General features: G+C 31.6%; 1 protein-coding gene across 7 annotated transcripts in view; it reads right to left on the minus strand.

The window, feature by feature from the left end:
- The window catches only part of LOC111701750 (protein tramtrack, beta isoform), a 34170-nt gene that overhangs the window by 11946 nt on the left and 790 nt on the right, over positions 1-21434 (minus strand). For 6 of the 7 annotated variants that reach the window (XR_002765269.1, XR_002765268.1, XR_002765267.1 and 3 more), the window contains exons 3-4: positions 21271-21344; positions 20291-20943 (exon numbers count right to left, since the gene is read on the minus strand). Coding sequence is in view for 4 of the 7 variants with exons in the window: in XM_023473178.1 (XP_023328946.1) it covers positions 20291-20943; positions 21271-21344 (727 nt within the window). In the remaining 3 variants the exon portion in view is untranslated. The remainder of the gene's footprint in view (positions 1-20290; positions 20944-21270; positions 21345-21434) is intronic. The other variant, XM_023473193.1, reaches the window with a different exon arrangement.

Genomic DNA, 21434 nt, shown 5'->3' on the forward strand with positions numbered 1-21434 from the left:
TGTGCAAAACAAATGATATTTTTGAGTAGTGTAAAATATTTAATATTGTTTTACAGTCATCTCAATTTTTGTGCAAAACAAATGATATTTTTGAGTAGTGTAAAATATTTAATATTGTTTTACATTCACCTTAATTTCTGTGCAAAACAAATGATATTTTTGAGTAGTGTAAAATATTTAAGCAACTCATATGTGTATCCCTTCCCTATGTTAAAATATAGATAATTAATTTATAGAGAATTTCTTTGGATGAAGAAAATACAATAAATAAAAAAACTGTTAAATACAAGAAATATACCGGGAAATGCAATAGCTTTGTTTACAAATAAGTGTACTGCAGTTTCTGGAAGGAATATAAACAAAGTCAGTGATGATCAGATTAGCTTATATTCATCTAAGTGCATGAAGTGCAAATTATTTCAAAACAGTGCTATAGCTTCCCAAGTTCCGGTTAAATTTGTTAGCTTGATATGATAATAATAATTTTTATTTAATAACACATATATATTTTATTCATAAAAACTTTTATAATCCCTATATCTTTGCAACTTTACGGTGAAAATCTTGGTCTAAGGTCTACGACATTGGGTTGCAAAGCATGGGATTAGAAAAACTGAGTTTACGGAAAAGATTCAATTCCTTTCTATCAAAGAAGGAAAAAAAATTTGCTTCAAGCGAAAGATTTTTGTTGCAGCTTGAAATCAAATATTTTGTGAGAAAATTTATATCTTTTTGTGCAAATATTTTGTGTGTGAAAAAGATACGGAGTAAATTTTAAACCTCCTACTCCTTTCCTTATGTTGTAATCCCCCCCCCTCCGTTACGCTTTTGCATTTCCCGTTTTAAAAAACTTTCCCAACGTTGCGTTAAAACTTATGTAATGAAACCACAATTTTTTAACGTTCCACTTTCATGCAAGGTAAATATTTTCAGAGACCTTACGTTACACTTTCACTTGGTTTAAGATCTAAAAGATGACAAACGTTTTGCTTTAATAAAACGTCATTGGGGCATAGTTCTGTACGTTACAATGCATACAAAATTCATACAACGCAAAAAATAGCTCGGTCCGACTTTAATAATTAAAGAGGCTTGTGAACTTTAAGAGTTTCTATAAAGTAACATTTAAACAAGGTATTTCTTGTATGTTTGTTTCCTATCTATCTATAACTCTTTTTTTGTGTCGGATCATAACTCATGAACGAACCCTTTATAGATTTGCTTCTAACTTTGATTGCTGAGACTTGGAAGAACCCTGGAAATGTTTCTAGTATGGTTTGAAACCTATAAATTAGTGCTTAGGATCAGGATACATTTTTTTTGAATGCGGATTCTGGATTGGATCCGGATCCGCATTAAAATTAAATGGATCCTAAGCACTGCTTTAAATTGAGTGGATTGCCTTGTATCGGTAAAACTTCGGACAAGGCTGGGTCCCCACAAGGTATAAAGAAACTGAGTTTCAGCCATAAACTTTGATTTACTAAACCATAATCTTTGCAACCCTATGTCGTTGAAATTATTCAAGCAGTGAATTCTGTTAGATAATGGATAAATTAATTTAGATTTGAAATATCAAAGGTTAAAAACATCAGGTTGCAAAGATAAAGGGTTGAGAAAATTTTATTGTGACAAAACTCAGTTTTTTACTAGTCTGGGCATTTTACCATAATTTAATCAAAAGTAAAATTAAAACAAAATTTATATGTCTATTTAAGAAATACAAATGCGGGGCCGAAGGGGGGGGGGGGGCAGAAACCGGACCCCTAGAAATTGTGAAAGTTAGAAATGATTTTATAAATATAGCCAGCCAACCCAAACCCAATTCTAGACTTGTCTCGTTGGTTGCAAATTTTCAGACATTGCTCTAAATTTTGCACACATTTCCTTTTCGCAAGCTATTTTGCAGATGCAAATGCTACGAAATAAGTTAGAGGCTTTCAGTCTTGTTTTAGACATTAAAGAAATAAAACATCTAAATTAGATTTTTTGCAAACAAAATAATATGTTCAAATAAACAAATTGACTAGTATATGTATATGTATATGTATATGTGTTTTTTTATTTAGATAATATGTTTTTTTAATTATTTTATAATTTCTTTTTCGTACATTATATTTCATTTCAAAAATATTTGTGCAAGCTTATTTCAATAGTAAAAAGTAAATTTCCAGTTAAATGCGGACACACATCCTCTTAAATTTTCTACCACATATTTAATACTTAAATAAACTATAAAATTATGCTTTATAATGACTATGCTAATTAATTTATAATTGCAGCAGTGGTTCCCCTCCCCCTCCCCACTCCCACTCTCTTGCAGTTATATTTACAGTATACAGTATACAAGAATACTGCAGTAAAATGCCTCCGTTTTTTATCAATATTTCATTAAAAATAACACTAAATAACTTTTTATCACATCTTGAGGGTAAACAATGTGTTCACAAACAGTCACAGATTAATTAGAATGTTGAAAAGATTGAATAAATGTGCAAATTAAGCATACTTTTTTCATAGTTGTAACTCGGGTAATCTGAGGTTCCACCCTGCCTGACTTGCGAGAGCCGCCTGGCCTGCCCGGATGTTTCTTGGTTCTTAGTTCTCAAAGCAGGAAAGATTCTCACAACTCGAACGCAATTCAAAAAATTTTAGATCAAACCCTGTGTTTACAAATCAGAAAAAGAGGAGAATAATTGTTGAGAATTAAATAAATTAAAGTGAAGAATAGATCCTTGTATGCGTTTCTAGTTGCAGGGGTGGAAGGGGATGAACGGAGAATCTTTCCTACCGGAGGCTGGGTGCACATAAAAGCAGCAGATACACTCTGTACCGGCCCGGACTAAACGTCCTTGAACTCTGGTTGCAAGTGAAGCGGAGTGCGCAGCGGCCGCTCAGCTGCCGCACTGGGCTGCAGCGGGCCAGTTCCTTTCGGGGATTTTCTTCTTCCCTTTAAGTAATTGCAAAAATTCGCAAATCTTAAAACAATCTTGATGTTTAAAGATATTGTTTTAGTCAAAACACAATTTTTTTCTTTATTCTGTAAGTTTGACTTTAAGTTTAAATTTAAACGGAGAATAGCCAGCCTTGAAGCTGCAAAGACCGGCAGGGGTCGACAATTGCCAAATATCGATTAGCAAGAGTTTGCATGCGCAGAAACTGCGCGTGGTTTCGGACCGAAAAGGCGAAAAGGAATGCGTATTTTATGCTTCAACATGAAAGAAAGCATTCATGCAAACAAAAATAAAAAATGTTCTCGTTATAGTAGCCAGAGCTGCCATAAATTGAGGCGCAGGTTTAAATCTTTTACAGCTTTCATCTACTTAAACTCAATTGTGAAAGAACATTGAATTTCCAGTTTTGAAATTAAATTTTCTAAATCTAGGTTGGTTGAATGAACCCTCTGAACCCTGCTACCCTAACTTCCCAGAATCCTCAGCATCCTCGGACCACCCCCTCCCCCATGAGCCCACCCCATAGCCTATTCTCCCCCCCCTGCCTCACAATATATCTGCGAACTTCTGAAGTGTGCAGATTTTGGCAAAGGAGGAAAACAAGGTTTAATTCAAAGTTTGATTTTTAGAAGTTGTAAGTATTTTAACTGAAAATTACTTGTAATATTTTTTTCCCATGTTTTTATGTTGATTGAAGACATAATCTAGCCTCGGTAAAGTTGAGAAGAAATTAAGATACAAGATAAACAAAGTATATTTTTAAAGGCAAAGGTCAAATGATACATAAAAGATTTGATTCAAATATGTTTCTAAACAAAAATAGTTTAAATATTGTATGTGAGAGCGGTACTTAGGGAAAAATATCATTTAATTTTTTATTTCTTGGCTAATGGCCATAATTAAATTGCAATATATAACTTGGTGCAAAAACAAACTGACAGGCAAAATTTGATAAAAAGTTAATAAATATCAAAATATCGGCATAAAAATGGTCCAATTTTCTATCTATATAATAAAACAGATTTTATTGATCTAAAATAACGAAGAATTATTTTTTAAATTAGCAGGTATTATATTTTGATCAGATTTAGTTTTAAATTAAAAGTTTTACAGTCACGTTAGATTGAAATCTCTAACTCCTTATATTAAAACGCTACGGAGAAAAAAATATTTCTAATACATTTGTTAATCAAAATTAAGAGGAGCTACGAGGTCACAAAGTCGTACAGTGCCAGTAAAGCCGCATACATTAGGATGTCTCCTACTGTCTAATGGAGTGCATGATTTAGGATAATAGTTAATAAAAATTATTTGAAATAATAATATCATGTTAGATGCCCCCCGTTATTTCATCCCCTCCACGATTCCCATAGGAGTAAATAGTAAACACCAGCTGATGTTTATAAATCTCTCAACATTTACAAAATATAAGAAAAACTAAACAAATATTTATAATAACCAGTTTTGTTTAAGATATTAATCAATATTACAAAAAAAGGTTTTTGTAAGTTTGCTATTTTTTTAATATAAAACTGAAGAACGCAGTTTCTGTGTCAAATCGATATTTCTTTAATCTAGGTGGCACGTTAGTGGGTGCATGGCAAGGGGGGGGGAAGGGAAATATATATTTTTTATTTAAATTTTTTAATCCTTAAAATCTCTTTATTTGTAAAATATTTTTTTTAAAATTTTGTTTATATTTTCCCTTCTAGATGCTTTTTGCATTAGTACGTAGGCATGCTTAGGTTTTTGCCCGTGGCTTGAAGTGAGGCAGGCAAACTGCCTTCTGCCTGCATACGCAACAGCCCAGGCAGTCCTACAGGCAGACAGCCAGGCAAACTCAGTACATTCATATCTTGCATGCCTTGCATGCATTTAACGGGGACAATATGACACACATTTCATTTATTAAAAAACTTTAATTTTCTTTTTTATTGTTTCAAAGCTTGGAAAAATGTACAGAGGGAAGATAAATATAAAAACTAACACTAAGCAGAAAACATTATTTCTCTGACCGTATTTGAACTACATTTTTACTGCAGGGCTTGAAGTATGGGGGGAGGGGGCAAATGTAGGTTTCTCATGAAAATCCAACTACAATTTGTAACTTTCAACTAATAAAAATTATACTATTTTGGTCTGAACTTTCGTATTTAATTTTTTGAAATTATTTTGAAAAAATAGAAGTTAGATAAATATATTTTATTCCTAAGGTTTTCATTCTCAACCGAAAAATGTTAATTTTTTTTAGTTTTCGGAAAGCAATATTTCACAAAAATTAAATTTTTTTAAAACATATGAGAACTTTAATAAAATTTGTTTAATTCGATGTTTATTGGAGTTTCCTTGGCTTAGGTATAATATTGCATGTTTATTTTAATGTTCAATGTATTGTATACACCAGTAATGGATTGTTAAGTTTTTACATCTCCCACTTTTACATGGTTTTTGTTTAGCAAAAATCGCAAATTTTAATCAAAGCAGAGCTATGCAGTAGGCAGAATCATGGAGGTCAAATTCATGTGACTTACTGGTACGACATTGTCACATAGTAGCTTTTCAAAATATGAGAAAACAAATTTATCCGGTTACATATTTATATCCGGATTCGATCCGGATGCATATTTATATCCGGATACATATTTATATCCGGATACATATTTATATCCGGATACATATTTATATCCGGATACATATTTATATCCGGATAAATATTTATATCCGGATACATATTTATATCCGGATAAATATTTATATCCAGATAAATATTTATATCCGGATAAATATTTATATCCGGATAAATATTTATATCCAGATAAATATTTATATCCGGATAAATATTTATATCCAGTTACATATTTATAAAAATTAAAACATTTTTATTCGATCGATCGATCGGATATGCTGTATAATTCTTCAAAATATTTTTTCAAACCAGTTTCTTAACTTTTGTCGACGGTCGCTTTAATGCACGATTATGACAGTGTAAAAAAAACTACACCAGTAAAACTATTACTTTGATCTTTTCGTCAAAAAAAAAACATTAACAATCTTATGGAACATTTAAGAATTAACATAAGATGTCCATTTCGTATTAAGTATTATGTATTAAGCAATTGTTTCATTAGTGCGTTCAACTTGAACAAAATTGAGGTTAAAACAGTAAACACAATTCGAGTTCTTGGGAAAATATTGTATCTTATACAATACAGTATACTATACACATTTTTTTCATCAAAACACGCTTGCATATATAAAATTCAGGGCGGGGGAAATATCAAAAAACAGAAATTTAGTTAAAAATTTGCAAAAATCGACATTTGCGTTTTTTAGCAATTTTTTTCCCAGAAAGTTTCAAGTTTTAAAACCTCCCTGAAACCGAGCTATAGGACTTGGATTAAGCAAAAACAGGCGCGCGCACTCTAACTACGCGCAAATATTCGTGTGAAGTTTCCTCAAGCTTTATCCTTACAGAAAATCATGCTTTTTCAATCTTGTCTGTTCTCTTTTCATATAATTCGTTTTCCTGTTTATGTTTTCATTTTAGACCTTCACCCTGTATTAATTTTTAGACCCTGTACTAATTTTTAGACCTTCACCCTGTACTAAATTTTAGACCTTTACCCTGTACTAAATTTTAGACCTTTACCCTGTACTAAATTTTAGACCTTTACCCTGTACTAAATTTTTGACCTTTATCCTGTACTAAATTTTAAAACTTCAAGCTGCGTTAGAGGAATGTTTAAAGGAAGTATGTTGGAGTCTTTAAAATAAAAAGTTTTATGACAATTTATTTCTTATTCCTTATAAAACATCAGTCAGATGAAACTAATGTTGATTCCCGTTGATATCAAAATCAATTTTAGTTTCCCCTAAATCTCCTTTCATATTTCTGTTTATAGGACGTTTTTAGTAAAGTTTTATTTTCATTTAGTTAAGAGATTGATAAAAATCCACCAAAACAAAGAAAAAAAATTGTCCAATACTTCTTCAAAACTATACATTTGCGATTTTTTTTTCAAAATAATGGATAATCCTGCAATAAGACTCATGAACTCCTAGACCAATATTGCCTCATATTTTAACTAGGTAACTCGGTAGAACCACATGAATGTTCTTAGCGTGGTTTAAACATTCTAAATTTAGTGGGTTTTAGCTTTTAGGAGAAATCTTTAACTTAAAGGAGTTGAGTCTTTGCCACAAATTCTGATTTTCTAATTCATATATCTTTGCAACCAAATGTCGTAGATCTTATGTATTTCAAACTACAAATTCTGTTACATCAAATTATCTAAGTTTTAAATATCAAAGGTTAACACCATCAGAATGAAAAAATATAGAGATTTGAAAATTTGATTTTGTGACGAAGACTCAAAATTCTTTCCCAGAAATTTCTTCTGAACTTAGTTTCTTGGTTTGGAGGGAAGACTGTGCTCTGACGTCTTTTTGCAAGATTATCAATTAAGCTAAACAGTGTCCGAATTTAATGAATTTAAGCCGCGTCTAAAATCTCCCGAAAACCGGTTTCAATTGAGCGCCGGCTTAAATCTTGAAAAATTTAATACAAAGGAGTTGAGTTTTTGCTACAAACTCTGATTTTCTATTCTCTATATCTTTGCAACCCAATGTCGTAGACCTTAGATATTTCAAACTATTAATACTTATAGATAGAATAATCTAAGTTTGAAATATCAAAGGTTTGCACCATCTGGTTGCACAGATATTGGGATCAGAAGATTTGAGTTTGTGGCAAAAACTCAATTCCTTTAAGTAGAACCAACAAAATTTGAGCCGTGGCTTAAATTTAAACCGCGGCTTAAATTCTTTAAATTCGGCCTCAGGTTCGCAAATGTAAAGTTTTGAAGAAGAATTAGACAATTTTCTATCTTTGTTTGGTGGATTTTTATCTATCTCTTGCGAAATGAAAAAAAACACTCTGAATAAATAATTTGATTTAATTTGATTTAACAGATCTAGAGTTGAACTAAATTAATGTTTTAAAATGCCAATTCCAAAATTAGAAAATAAACACAGTTTTACTATTCAGACTTTGCGCGCCCTTTAATTGCACATTATGGTATGTTTTACATCTATATGCTATAATGTTAGGATTCAATATAACAAAGAGGGCTCATGAAAGCGTGTGACAACGTAATAGAAGGCGAAGATAAAATTTCCCTTTTTAGAAAATATCTTTTACATCCTTCACATGCATGATCCATGATGTAAAAAAATTCGAAGTCTTTTTTTAACAATTTTAAATCTATGAACAATGAACAATGCATCTTTCTGCTTGTGCAAAATTTCAGAGATTTCTTGATAAGTTTCAGAAACCGGTTTATTTCGGGTTTATTTCTGGATATTTGCAAAAATCAGGTGCATTTAAGCTAAATAGATAGATAGATAGATAGATAGATAGATAGATAGATAAATAGATATATAGACAGATAGATAGATAGATAAATAGATATATAGATAGATAGATCGACAGATAGAAAAAATAAATATATAAATACTAAATTAAAGAATTATTTAAAAAGACAATTGTCACTGAATTCCCATGTTTATTGGTACACCCTGTACATGGGTTAGCCACAATGGATGAGACTTCAGAGACGACTGTACCATGTACATAATTTACATGTCTATTTCTTTATATATTTAGGATTCTCTGCAACTTCCTACTGGCTTCTTTTCATTCCCTGTCAATGAATAGGCAGTTAAAAGACAATATTCAAGGCAAATAACTTAATTCAACCATGTGATCGTCATATATGAGTTTCAGGTCGTCTTCACAGTCTCATCCAGAACTGTGGACGCAGAATTATACACAAGGAGAAAACATACACTTTACTTAACAACAAGAAACCCAAACAACAAATAGAAAAAACAATTCAGAAACAGTGACTTTAAATCTGTTTGAATTTGTAAAAATACATTAGTTATAAACTTATGAACTATTTTTTAAAAAAATATTTTGTTGAATACATCTCAATACAGTTGTTTACAAATGTCGTCTTTCTAGATCACGACTTTACAAAACAGCATACACGATATTACACGTATAGAAACTAAAGACTGCTTTTCCTTGTAAGAAACAACTATTGATTACAATTTTAAATAGTGCAGTGAAAGTTTTGTATCGTTTCATTAACTGAAGAAGATGATTTTTTATGTTTTCAATTTTGAAAATAACACAATTTTTTCTTTGAGACAATATTTAATATTTTTCTTGAATTCGGTCGAATCGAATTTTAAAGTTCGTCTACAGTTTATAAAAGGGTAGATCAGTCTAGAATAGAATAGAATAGAATAGAAAAAACAAGTCTAGAATAGCAAAGACAAGGCTAGAATAGAATATACAAGTCTAGAATAGAACAGACAAGTCTAGAATAGACTATGACAAGTCTAGAATAGACTAGACATGTATAACATACAGTAAAACCCTTAATAAAGAATACATCGAAAGAATTCATCAAATGTCGTATTCTTCACTTTCTGATAATGGAATGTTGCAGATATTTAGTATTTTAATTAAATTATTATATGGAACTCTTTAAAAATGTTCCCCCATATTCATGGCTATTTATTTATTTTCGCAATTACTGAAATTTACGTAATATAGTATAAAACTCATTGAAAAATTGTCAAGACGACATTTGATAAATTCTTCCGATGTATTCGTTATTAAGGTTTCACTGTAGAATAGACAATTGTCTATAATAGACTAGAAAAGTATTAGATAAAATAGACAAGTCAAGAATAGAATAGACAAGTCTGTAATTGAATACACAAGTCTAGAATTGAATATTCAAGTCTAGAATTGAATATTCAAGTCTAGAATTGAATATACAAGTCTAGAATAGAATAGACAAGCCTAGAATATAATATACAAGTCTAGAATAGAATAGACAAGTCTAGAATTGAGTAGACAAGTCTAGAATTGAGTAGACAAGTCTAGAATTGAATAGACAAGTCTATAATTGAATAGACAAGTCTATAATTGAATAGACAAGTCTAGAATTGAACAGACAAGTCTATAATTGAGTAGACAAGTCTATAATTGAGTAGACAAGTCTAGAATTGAATAGACAAGTCTATAATTGAGTAGACAAGTCTATAATTGAATCGACAAGTCTAGAATAGAATAGACAAGTCTAGAATAGAATAGACAAGTAATTGAATAGACAAGTCTATAATTGAATAGACAAGTCTATAATTGAGTAGACAAGTCTAGAATTGAGTAGACAAGTCTATAATTGAGTAGACGTGTCTAGAATTGAATAGACATGTCTAGAATTGAATAGACAAGTCTATAATTGAGTAGACGTGTCTAGAATTGAATAGACATGTCTATAATTGAGTAGACGTGTCTATAATTGAATAGACAAGTCTATAATTGAATAGACAAGTCTATAATTGAATAGACAAGTCTAGAATTGAGTAGACAAGTCTATAATTGAGTAGACAAGTCTAGAATTGAGTAGACAAGTCTAGAATTGAATAGACCAAGTCTAGAATTGAGTAGACAAGTCTAGAATTGAATCGACAAGTCTAGAATAGAATAGACAAGTCTAGAATAGAATAGACAAGTCTAGAATTGAGTAGACAAGTCTATAATTGAATAGACAAGTCTAGAATTGAATAGACAAGTCTATAATTGAGTAGACAAGTCTAGAATTGAATCGACAAGTCTAGAATAGAATAGACAAGTCTAGAATAGAATAGACGTGTCTAGAATTGAGTAGACAAGTCTAGAAAATGTTGCTAAAGGCTAGACAAGTCTGAAAGTAATGGTAGTTCCTCAACTCAATATGATGAGAAGTGGGTCTATCGATGTCTGTTTGTCTGTCTGTCTGTCTGTTTGACTGAAGGATGTTTAGTCTACACTTATACAATGGAGACTTATAGAGGTATTCCACAGACATGTCTAATTTTAACTGCAAAATTACAGACACATATTGCAAAGATATATTCTCTGCCAAATATTTCATTTCTTACTCTAGTTCAATATTTTACAATATACAGGGTGCCCCATAAAGCATGAGCATGAAAAGACGACTTTTCAATCTTCTACAGTTTAACCAAGAGCTTTGGAGACATCGCAAGAACAAATAAAATGTCGTTTTCTTAACCTAATGATAAAGAAATGCTACAGATTTTTAGTTTTTAATTACCTAATTTGGAGGTCTTTAAAACTGTTTCCGCATATTTCACTGCGATATATATTTATTTTTTCAGTTGCTGAGATTTAATTATATAAGTATAAATTATCGAAAAAATTGTCATGACGACATTTTATAAATTCTTTGGAAGACTCCGAAAATCTGGGTTAAACTGTATGTTATAAGCGATATATACTTTTCAAATTGTAATCCTTTTTTCAGAAAACAGTTTTTAAGCTTTTTAAAAAATTCAGTCATTAAGCTGCTTTTGAAATGTGGTCTGTCATTTTTAAAACTTCAAAACTGTAAAAGATATAAAAACTGTTTAGTTTAAAACTTCAAAACTGTGAAAGATATAAAAACTGTTTAGTTTAAAACTTCAAAACTGTGAAAGATATAAAAAAACTGTTTATTTAAAACTTAAAACTGTGAAAGATATAAAAAAACTGTTTATTTAAAACTTCAAAACTGTGAAAGATAAAAAACTGTTTATTTAAAACTTCAAAACTGTGAAAGATATAAAAAACCGTTTATTTAAAACTTCAAAACTGTGAAAGATAAAAAAACTGTTTATTTAAAACTTCAAAACTGTGAAATATATATAAAAAACTGTTTAGTTAAAAACAAATATATATTTAGATAAAACTAAAATTTGTTTATCTTTAAAGCTTTGACAAGGGCGTGCAACTTTTGGGGTTCCATTAGGACACTGACATATATAACATCATAAAAAATTTGGATTCACGTATGTTTTTATAAATAAATATAAAAATATGAAATTTATCAAAATACACAAAAATCTCTTCAAATATAAATACAGTAAGACCCAAAAAAATGTGGAATTGAAAGAATAGTGTTAGATTCAAGTTATTTTATGTAAAATTTCCAATCAACATGAAGCAGCAATTAATGTTTAGTTTATAAAGATACATTTCAACTTTACTTTCAAGCTACTAGCTAAAATATCTGCGTAATGCGAACATACACATATGTTGTATAAACATCGTCTTCATATTCTAACGTTTAAAGGGTCTTGTAGAAGACTAAATATAAATGCAATCTTGAGAAGTCAGGGATAGTGATTATTAAATTGAAAAGTAAGATTAAATAATTTTCATGAGAAAATCTGTTGTAAAACCGTAAAATCACAAGATTTGTCTTATAATGAATTATCGCATTAAGCCTATACCCCCTTTCATTTTTCGCGAACACTCCCTTTAAGCAAGCATGGATGTAAAACAACTCGTTCTTATCATTAGATTTGAATTTTAAATTCATAAAACAAAAAATATTTAAAATTAAAATGAACTTCATATTTTCAAAAATCATCAAATGTTTTCACCTTCTTTTAGAATAATTTTCATACATAAAAATTCCTTTTTTTTAAATAATATGATCGAAATTGAGAAATTTCTCCAAATTTTTTGCTATAATGAAAACTTTATTTTTTACGGACAATTGCTTAAGTGGCTTAACTGCTTGAGAAGCACCTGTGAATTCCAGCAAGCAGTTTAGATCTACCATGAAAAAGGATTTGGTTCCATAATAAGAATTATTTTTCAGAATTATTTTAGTTTGCACAGTTTATTGCATTATTTATATGGAAAGAGCTAGAGATACTAGTCTGCTGCCAGACATTTGCAAAAATTTTGCACAACTTTGCAAAAGGGGCAACCAGAGATTGCAGATTATACAAGGAGGGCCGCGGAATTTTGCACTGAAAACACTTGAACATTTCCCGGCATTCAAAATAATTCGCATGCTTGTATAATTAGTTTAAAAGGGTTTCCACGATTGCTAATTTAAAGTGCATGACCTGAATAACCCCCCCCCCTCTCATTGTAAAAATATTTTGCATGAAAGTTTTTATTTGCCATGTATGGGGTGTATGTTGGACGTTGGTATTCACCGCATTATATTCTAACTTCTGCCTGTAAAATTCAAACCAAAATTTCAAGAACCAGGCACAAGAGGACGCCATATTAATGCATAAATAAATCTGCGCAACATTTTTGCACTCCACAATTTTCCTCAAGTTTTGCATTGCTGCAATAATTGAAGATTTTTATCTGTTTTGTTTCATTTTTCAAGGTGGTTAAATTTTGTTGAAATTGAAAATTATTGTATGCATATACCATTTAAGTTATTTGAAAAAAGTTGAACATATTGTGGTAAGATTCCGAACCCCTAGTTAAGATCTGGTTGGACTTTAAGCCTCTCCGTTTTTAGATATACGGCATGACGTTGCAAATTCAATGTTTATTTCCCATAAAAGTTGGCAGTTACTGTATTATATTAGCATAGAGGAGAACTGTACAGAACGTTAAACCTCAATGATTGTCCGGGGGGGGGGGGGCATGGAATAGAAAGGTTAATAAACGGAGACAGTTTGACTATATTTTAGATTAGGACTCCGGATCAAAATCAGGATTAGAGCTAACTTATCCTAAACATTAATTAAATTTTAAAAAGTTACAGATAATGTTACATATGATATAACAAGCTAACTAACAGTTGTAAGTATTTAATTTGTTGGCTTGATAGCTCATCATCGAACCATGAAGAATATACAAAGAGCTTTGTAGCTAGTAACTAGCTATATGTTTAGACAGATAGATACATAAAAATGTGACAGTAATATAGTTAGATAACAATATAGAATATCTAGATAGTTATGAAGTTTGCTTGCTTGCTTGCTAGTTATTTGGATAGTTAGATAGATAGTTGGATTGCTAGCTAGCTAGATAGTTGTATAGCTAGCTTGTTAGGTATTTTAATAGCTAGCTAGGCGTATGGTTAGATATCTAGCTAGTTAAATAGTTGGCTAGCTAGTTAGATAGTTGGATAGCTAGCTAGTTAGATAGTTGGATAGCTAGCTAGTTAGATAGTTGGAAAGCTAGCTAGTTATATGGTTGGATAGCTAGCTAGGGATATGGTTAGATAGTAAGCTATTAAAATAGTTGGCTAGCTAGTTAAATAGCTGGATAGCTAGATACTTTGCTAGGTTTATATTGCAACTATATTCCTGTCTAACCTGCACACGTTGGTGCAAAATTTTATGCGAAAAGGGGCGCACAGATTTACAGCTAATCAGAGAGAGAGAGAGAGACGTTTCTATTTAATAGAATGGGGGCATTTAGTTTTATCATTCAATTATTAGAAATATTTTTGACCCTAATCCCCCTCCTTCGACAGTGTACACTGTACAGCGTACATCCCTGGTATCTAGTGAAGGATATTGAACTCGAGGATTTGTGAAGCTCCGCACTTTGCAAACTTTTCTGCGAGGACTAGTCGCTGCAAATTCATACAATAGGGGCACTACAGTNGTTATTAAGAACACAAGATAAAGAAATAAAGTTATTAAGAACACAAGATAAAGAAATAAAGTTATTAAGAACACAAGATAAAGAAATAAAGTTATTAAGAACACAAGATAAAGAAATAAAGTTATTAAGAACACAAGATAAAGAAATAAAGTTATTAAGAACACAAGATAAAGAAATAAAGTTATTAAGAACACAAGATAAAGAAATAAAGTTATTAAGAACACAAGATAAAGAAATAAAGTTATTAAGAACACAAGATAAAGAAATAAAGTTATTAAGAACACAAGATAAAGAAATAAAGTTATTAAGAACACAAGATAAAGAAATAAAGTTATTAAGAACACAAGATAAAGAAATAAAGTTATTAAGAACACAAGATAAAGAAATAAAGTTATTAAGAACACAAGATAAAGAAATAAAGTTATTAAGAACACAAGATAAAGAAATAAAGTTATTAAGAACACAAGATAAAGAAATAAAGTTATTAAGAACACAAGATAAAGAAATAAAGTTATTAAGAACACAAGATAAAGAAATAAAGTTATTAAGAACACAAGATAAAGAAATAAAGTTATTAAGAACACAAGATAAAGAAATAAAGTTATTAAGAACACAAGATAAAGAAATAAAGTTATTAAGAACACAAGATAAAGAAATAAAGTTATTAAGAAGACAAGGGAAAGAAATAAAGTTATTAAAAACACAAGATAAAGAAATAAAGTTATTAAAAACACAAGATAAAGAAAAAAAATATTAAAAACACAAGATAAAGAAAAAAATTATTAAGAACACAAGATATAGAAATAAAGTTATTCAGAACAAAATATAAAGAAAGGTTCATAAAGTATAAATACAAAACTTAGAATTACAAAATGTCAAAAACAGACGAAATTACAAATTTCTTTATGTATATTCACTCTTTGATAAAAAATCATAAAGAAAGGAAAACTTGTTGTATCGAATGTCGAATCTTAAATTGCCAAAGAAGATACAAATAAATATATTTTAAAAAAGTTCAAAAACTCGCTTTCACAAAAGACATTGGGCTTAAAATTTGACATACATTCTTGTGCTATACGAACCTAACCCTCTTTTCTTCTAATTTTTTTTCTTTAAAAACACAAATTACAAAGATTTTCACATTTCCTAAAATGAACAAGTTTCGTACTGCAGTTTGATAACAGAACTGATAAGAAATGACAGTTCGTGACAACCTCATAACAGTGTCATGCTTAGTAGCTATATCATGCATATTGCAACTATATCATGCATTAGTGACTAAACCATGCATTGATATGTCATGCATTGAAAATTGCAACTGTATACACAGAGCTGCAATACCCCGCCATTAATATTCTTTACTTAATATCAGACCTTAAGTATGTTCATTGTTCATTGTTGCTTGGTAATATAATAAAAAGTACAGGGCCTGGAAGCCTAATTTCAAGTTACCATATATGCAAGGATGTTATACAATGCCCGATTCACAACGGTACCCTTGAAATCTTCATCTTAAAAATAATGTGAAAGATATTGATGATTTACAGGTTTTAAAGTTTTATTTTCTATACGTTTTCCTGCACAGTAGAAATGCGCAAGTCACTTTTGTAAAGATACCACAATAGAAAATAATCTTTTTTCAAAATGATATGAACATTAATATCTATAAATGCTTGATCAGACAAATCTTTTCAGGGTATCGTTGTGAATCGGGGATTGTCATCTTTCCATGGAGGGTCACTTGGAATTACGATTACATTTCCTTTATTACTTAAAGGAACTGGGGGGTCACTTGAAATTACGCTTACAGTCCCTTTACTACTTAAAGGAACTTGAGGGTCACTTGAAATTACGCTTACAGTCCCTTTACTACTTAAAGGAACTGGAGGGTCACTTGAAATTACGCTTACAGTCCCTTTACTACTGGAAGGAACTGGAGGGTCACTTGAAATTACGCTTACAGTCCCTTTACTACTTGAAGGAACTGGAGGGTCACTTGAAATTACGCTTACAGTCCCTTTACTACTTAAAGGAACTGGAGAGTCCCTTGAAATTGCGCTTACAGTCACTTTTATACTTAAAGGAACTGGAGGGTCACTTGAAATTGCGCTTACAGGCACTTTTATACTTAAAGGAACTGGAGGGTCACTTGAAATTACGCTTACAGTCCCTTTAATACTTAAAGGAACTCGAGGGTCATTTGAAATTACGCTTACAGTCCCTTTAATACTTAAAGGAAGGAACTGTAGAAGTAATTCGCAGTGACCATCTACCTGTCACTATAGTTTCAGTAGAAGTAAATATTTCCATTTACTGATAGCGCTGATTTAAGGATTCATAACTCTAATTGGATAATGCGCTAGATAGAAAGATAGATGTTACCGTCATACTATTTCTATTGGTTCAGAATAGACAACAAACACATGACTGAACCCTGATTGGATCAGGCGCTCATGGACTCGACATACAGGAGTGCTGCATACAGTGCAGCCGGTCTGATTCACAACAGTTTTCCTTAAATCTAGGTCCGATCAAAGATGAATGGTTTCGGAAAATTGAATATTTTCAACTAAGTTTCTCTTTAAAAGTGACTTGCGGTTGTATGTTACAGAGACAGTGAAGGAAGTTGAAATTGAAATGAATTCAATACGCTTTCTAGCTCTATGTCAGATAGAGGGTTAAATGGTACCGTCGGAATTCGGACATGCCACTCTGCAAATGCAGGCTCACTATAAATTACGTCATCAGAAGGGAAATGAGCTAAATTTATATCTAAGTAATATTTAGGAGAGGTTATTCTTTGAAAGGGCAAACATCTTTTTTGCCCCCTCCCCTAAGAAGGGGGCACTGGGGGGCACAGAAATTAAAATGGGTAGCTCCTTCAAGTACAAGGGGACAGGTTATAAACAAAGTATAGATTTGATGCTCTATAGGGCGAAAAGGGAAAATGCGATTTCTGGATGCTAGGCTGTATAGACTTTAAACTTTAGCATACTTTACGAAGCCTTTTAAGAACTATTTTTAATTATTTAGAACCAGGCGGCCGTTTTTTTTGTAAACCTTCAAATTTTGCAAATTTTGCAAAGGAATTGCGTCTTCGGAACAAAATCAAATATTTAAACTTCAATATCTTTAGAATTCGATGTTGTAAACCTTTGATATTTCAAACTCAGATTATTTGATCTAACAGAATTCATAGTTTGAAATATCTAAGGTCTGATACATTTGGTTCCAAAGATATAGTGATTAGAAAATCAGAGTTTGTGGCAGAGACTCAATTCCTTTTTCTTGTTATTTCAACAAAAAAAATTTAATCGCAATTTTTCCACAATAATTTGGGCCAAATCGGTTCAGCCGTTTAGACCTTTATTGAAGACAGACAGACAAACAAGCCAAATTTATACATAGATAAAATCCTGCAAAAAAAGCGTGCGAAAGCGCACAAAGTACGTGTGCTTTGTGCACGGAGAAAGCGCAGCGGGAAATTCAATACTTAAGTTTGCAAAAATAAAATGAGGTCAATCGTGTAGCAGTGTAAAGTACAGGCCGGCCCAAACAAATCCTTGCAACTTTGGCCGAACCCACGTTTGCAAAAATATCTGCGGTATCCAGACATTGGCATGACTTGCAAAAATTCCCCCTGCACAACATGCTTAGATTGATACGACTTTAATGATTTAATTTTATGGCATTTTCCTTGAATATTTTAAACTCTCAGACGTATTAAAACACAGCGGGAAAGTTTTGTGATGATTGTGCAGAAAATATTGCAAGTTCATTATTCGCAATTTGTAAGATTTTGCATAAATTGGACAGATCTCATCAACCATGCAAAATATTGGCATAAATGTACGTTTCAAAATATTAATAAATAACCAGAAAGAACTTTTCGGAGAGGGGCTTTAACAACGTACCCTTTGCATTAAGTTTTTCATTCTTATCCATTATATAGAATTTGAATTAAACGAGAGGCAATTAGGAAAAAATATGGAAGTCCTCAGATTTTCGTTGTATCACACTAATATTTGATTTTCATAGGATTGTTTAAAATACAAAGTACAACTACACTTGTAAAGCAGATTGATGCATAGGAAATGGCATCAAAAGAAACCATATGCATCACAAGAAGGTTAAATGTGCAAAAAGATTAAGAAATGCATCATAAGAATCCCAAATGCACCAATATAGATGATTAAATGCACAACAAAATTATGAAATTCGTCAAAACTGTACGGCTGCAGATGCGCCCGAAGAAGACCACCAATTTCGTTCCAAGAAGACCAAATGTCATATAAGATGAAAGGTTTCTTGAAAGGTTGAGAAACATAAAAAGAGAGTGGTTATCAAATCTGTTTATTTAGACGAGCTGGTACGAGTAAATGTGTCTGAACCCTAGACCGGTAAATCCTTCTACAGGTTTGGACCAATGTAACCAATGTAACCAATGTAACCAATATATCCATTGTAACCAATGTAACCAATGTAACCAATGTAACCAATGTAACCAATGTAACCAATGTAACCAATGTAACCAATGTAACCAATGCAACCAATGTAACCAATGTAACCAATAGCTGTCATTATATATTCAGTTTAAACTAATCCAAAAAAAACTTTTTCCGAATATAAAAATATCCCAGAAATGAAGCAATAAACGATTTTAAGTGTCATAGAAAAATTATCATATTTTTAAGTAAAAATGTAAAAAACAAAGAGAATTCTAAAAAATATTAATTTTTCTATTTCTGCAAACTATATTTCAAAATTCTCAAAGTTTAAAAAACACTCTTTGATAAAATAACAGGTCCTGAAATTAAGATTGAACGTTCGTCCTATAAAGTAAAAAAAACATTAGCCCTTGTCACCCCAAAGATGTTAGCCAATTTGGTCCTACTGTTTGGCCAGCTTTAACGAACATATACATTTATATATATATTTATATTTGAGCGAAGAGCTTTATTATATAGATATCATTCTGTTTTTCTATTTGTATTGAAAAGGTCTGAATTAACCCCTTTTTAACAAAAAAATAAAATATATTTGCAAAAAGTAAAAAATTGTAAAGTTTAAAAACTGTGCAAAGTCCTATTGTCATAAAGGTCTGCACGTCTAGACTGTTGGTACACAACTTTATAACTTAAATCATAAATAATGTAAATTCATTATCAAAAGTTTACGCCACGATTAATAACAACACAGACAAAAGTTAGAGGTTTTTCGCTCACAATAACCCTAAGGCAGAAGCCCAAAAGTGTGCTGCGCAGGCATCGCATGCTCTCTCTCTGTCTTTTAATTCAACGCTGCCTGTGCGGAACTCCTCTGGGCTTCTAACCCCATAAATCTTGAAAAGACGACATCTAGTGTTCTATCTGTGCTGTTATTAATCTAAAGTATACAATAGAAATCATGACATTCAGTGTAGGAACAAAAATAATTGATTTAAATTTTGGTATTAAATCGGCCATTTTTTCCCTAAACCAAACCAAATAGTTAGGGGTTATAAGTCACATTTTAGCATATGCATGTAATATTTACAAACTAAAAATCTTAAGTAGAATTTCTAGCAGAAAAAAAAATATTATATTTAGTATCTCACAATATTAAAATCAAATATAACCAATTGTTGATATTGCCTAGCATAAAGTGATGTAATTAAATATAACCAAATATTGATATTGCCTAGCATAAAGTGATGTAATTAAAACTGGTTTTCTTGAATGGTAATTGCCCATATTTTAAGACTAGAAATACCAATCAAAAACCATACTTAGTCATTTGTCATGTTCAGAGGGAAACACTATATAAGTTATAATCGATTAATTTGTACGTGATTTGTACTCACCAAGTTGAGTTCTGGTAACTTCCTCTACCATCCACTTCATCTCTATACCCTCCTCCTCCTCCTCTTCCTCCAAACCTACCCTCATCCCCTCCTCTCCCTCCTCTTCCATCTCCTCCGTCTCCTCTAACGCCTCCATGATCATTTATCCCGCAGGATTGTTCATCCGGAACTCTACCACGATCATTCTTGTGCCGATTCCGTTCATCCATATCCCGAACCCTGGATAAATCCTCCATATGATGGTCATCCATATTTATTCTCTCCACACGTTCATTCATTGAACTCGGTCTTGAATCCATTACTTGATGTCGGTCATCCACACCACGCCGGTCAGTCATGCTCCTGGGAGCCTCGGTCATCCCTCGAGATTGCTCTTCGGCCATACGAGGGCGGTCATCATGCCCTCGTTGGGACTCCTCTGGGCCTCGAGACCGGGGACCGCTGACCCCGCGGTCATATTCAAGAATACTATTCATGGACTCCTTACTCCGACTTATCTTGAACTCGTCCATCCTCCTACTCAGGTCTACTCTATCCTGCTCCGGGTGCACTTTATCATGCAGAGGTCGATTCTCCTGCCAGCTCCGGGTATCTCGGTGAGTACGGGGGGTTTCTTCTCTCCGATGGCTATAATCAAGAGTCAGAGTGTACGGCTAGAATATAGAAGGAATTATAATTTTTCAACGTTGAAAGTTTGTACAGTTGTACAGTTGTATTTATGCACAGGTGTTCAGTTAAATTTGTTTCGAAGTTGTACAGTTTTTCATTTGAACAGTTTTACAGAGTACAGTTACATAGTTAAATTTTAGTTTGTCCATTGTACAGTTGTACAGTTGAACAGTTGTTCAGTTGTACAGTTGTACAGTTGTACAGTTGTACAGTTGTACAGTTGTACAGTTGTACAGTTGTACAGTTGTACAGTTGTAAGCTTATATAGTGAAATGTTAGTACAGTTGTTCAGTAGTTCAGTTGAATTATACCTTATTTGATCTGGAACTGTCGTATTTACTTCTTCTTGGTAGTTCATTTATTAGGTAAGAATATCTTGGATCCTCTTTACATCCGATATATTATTATTAATATTATTATTATTATAATGAGTTATTATTATTATAATTATAATTATTTTTATTATTGTTATTAT

The sequence above is a fragment of the Eurytemora carolleeae genome, unplaced genomic scaffold (genome assembly GCF_000591075.1).
Source record: "Eurytemora carolleeae unplaced genomic scaffold, Eaff_2.0 scaffold23, whole genome shotgun sequence".
NCBI classification, from domain to species: domain Eukaryota; kingdom Metazoa; phylum Arthropoda; class Copepoda; order Calanoida; family Temoridae; genus Eurytemora; species Eurytemora carolleeae.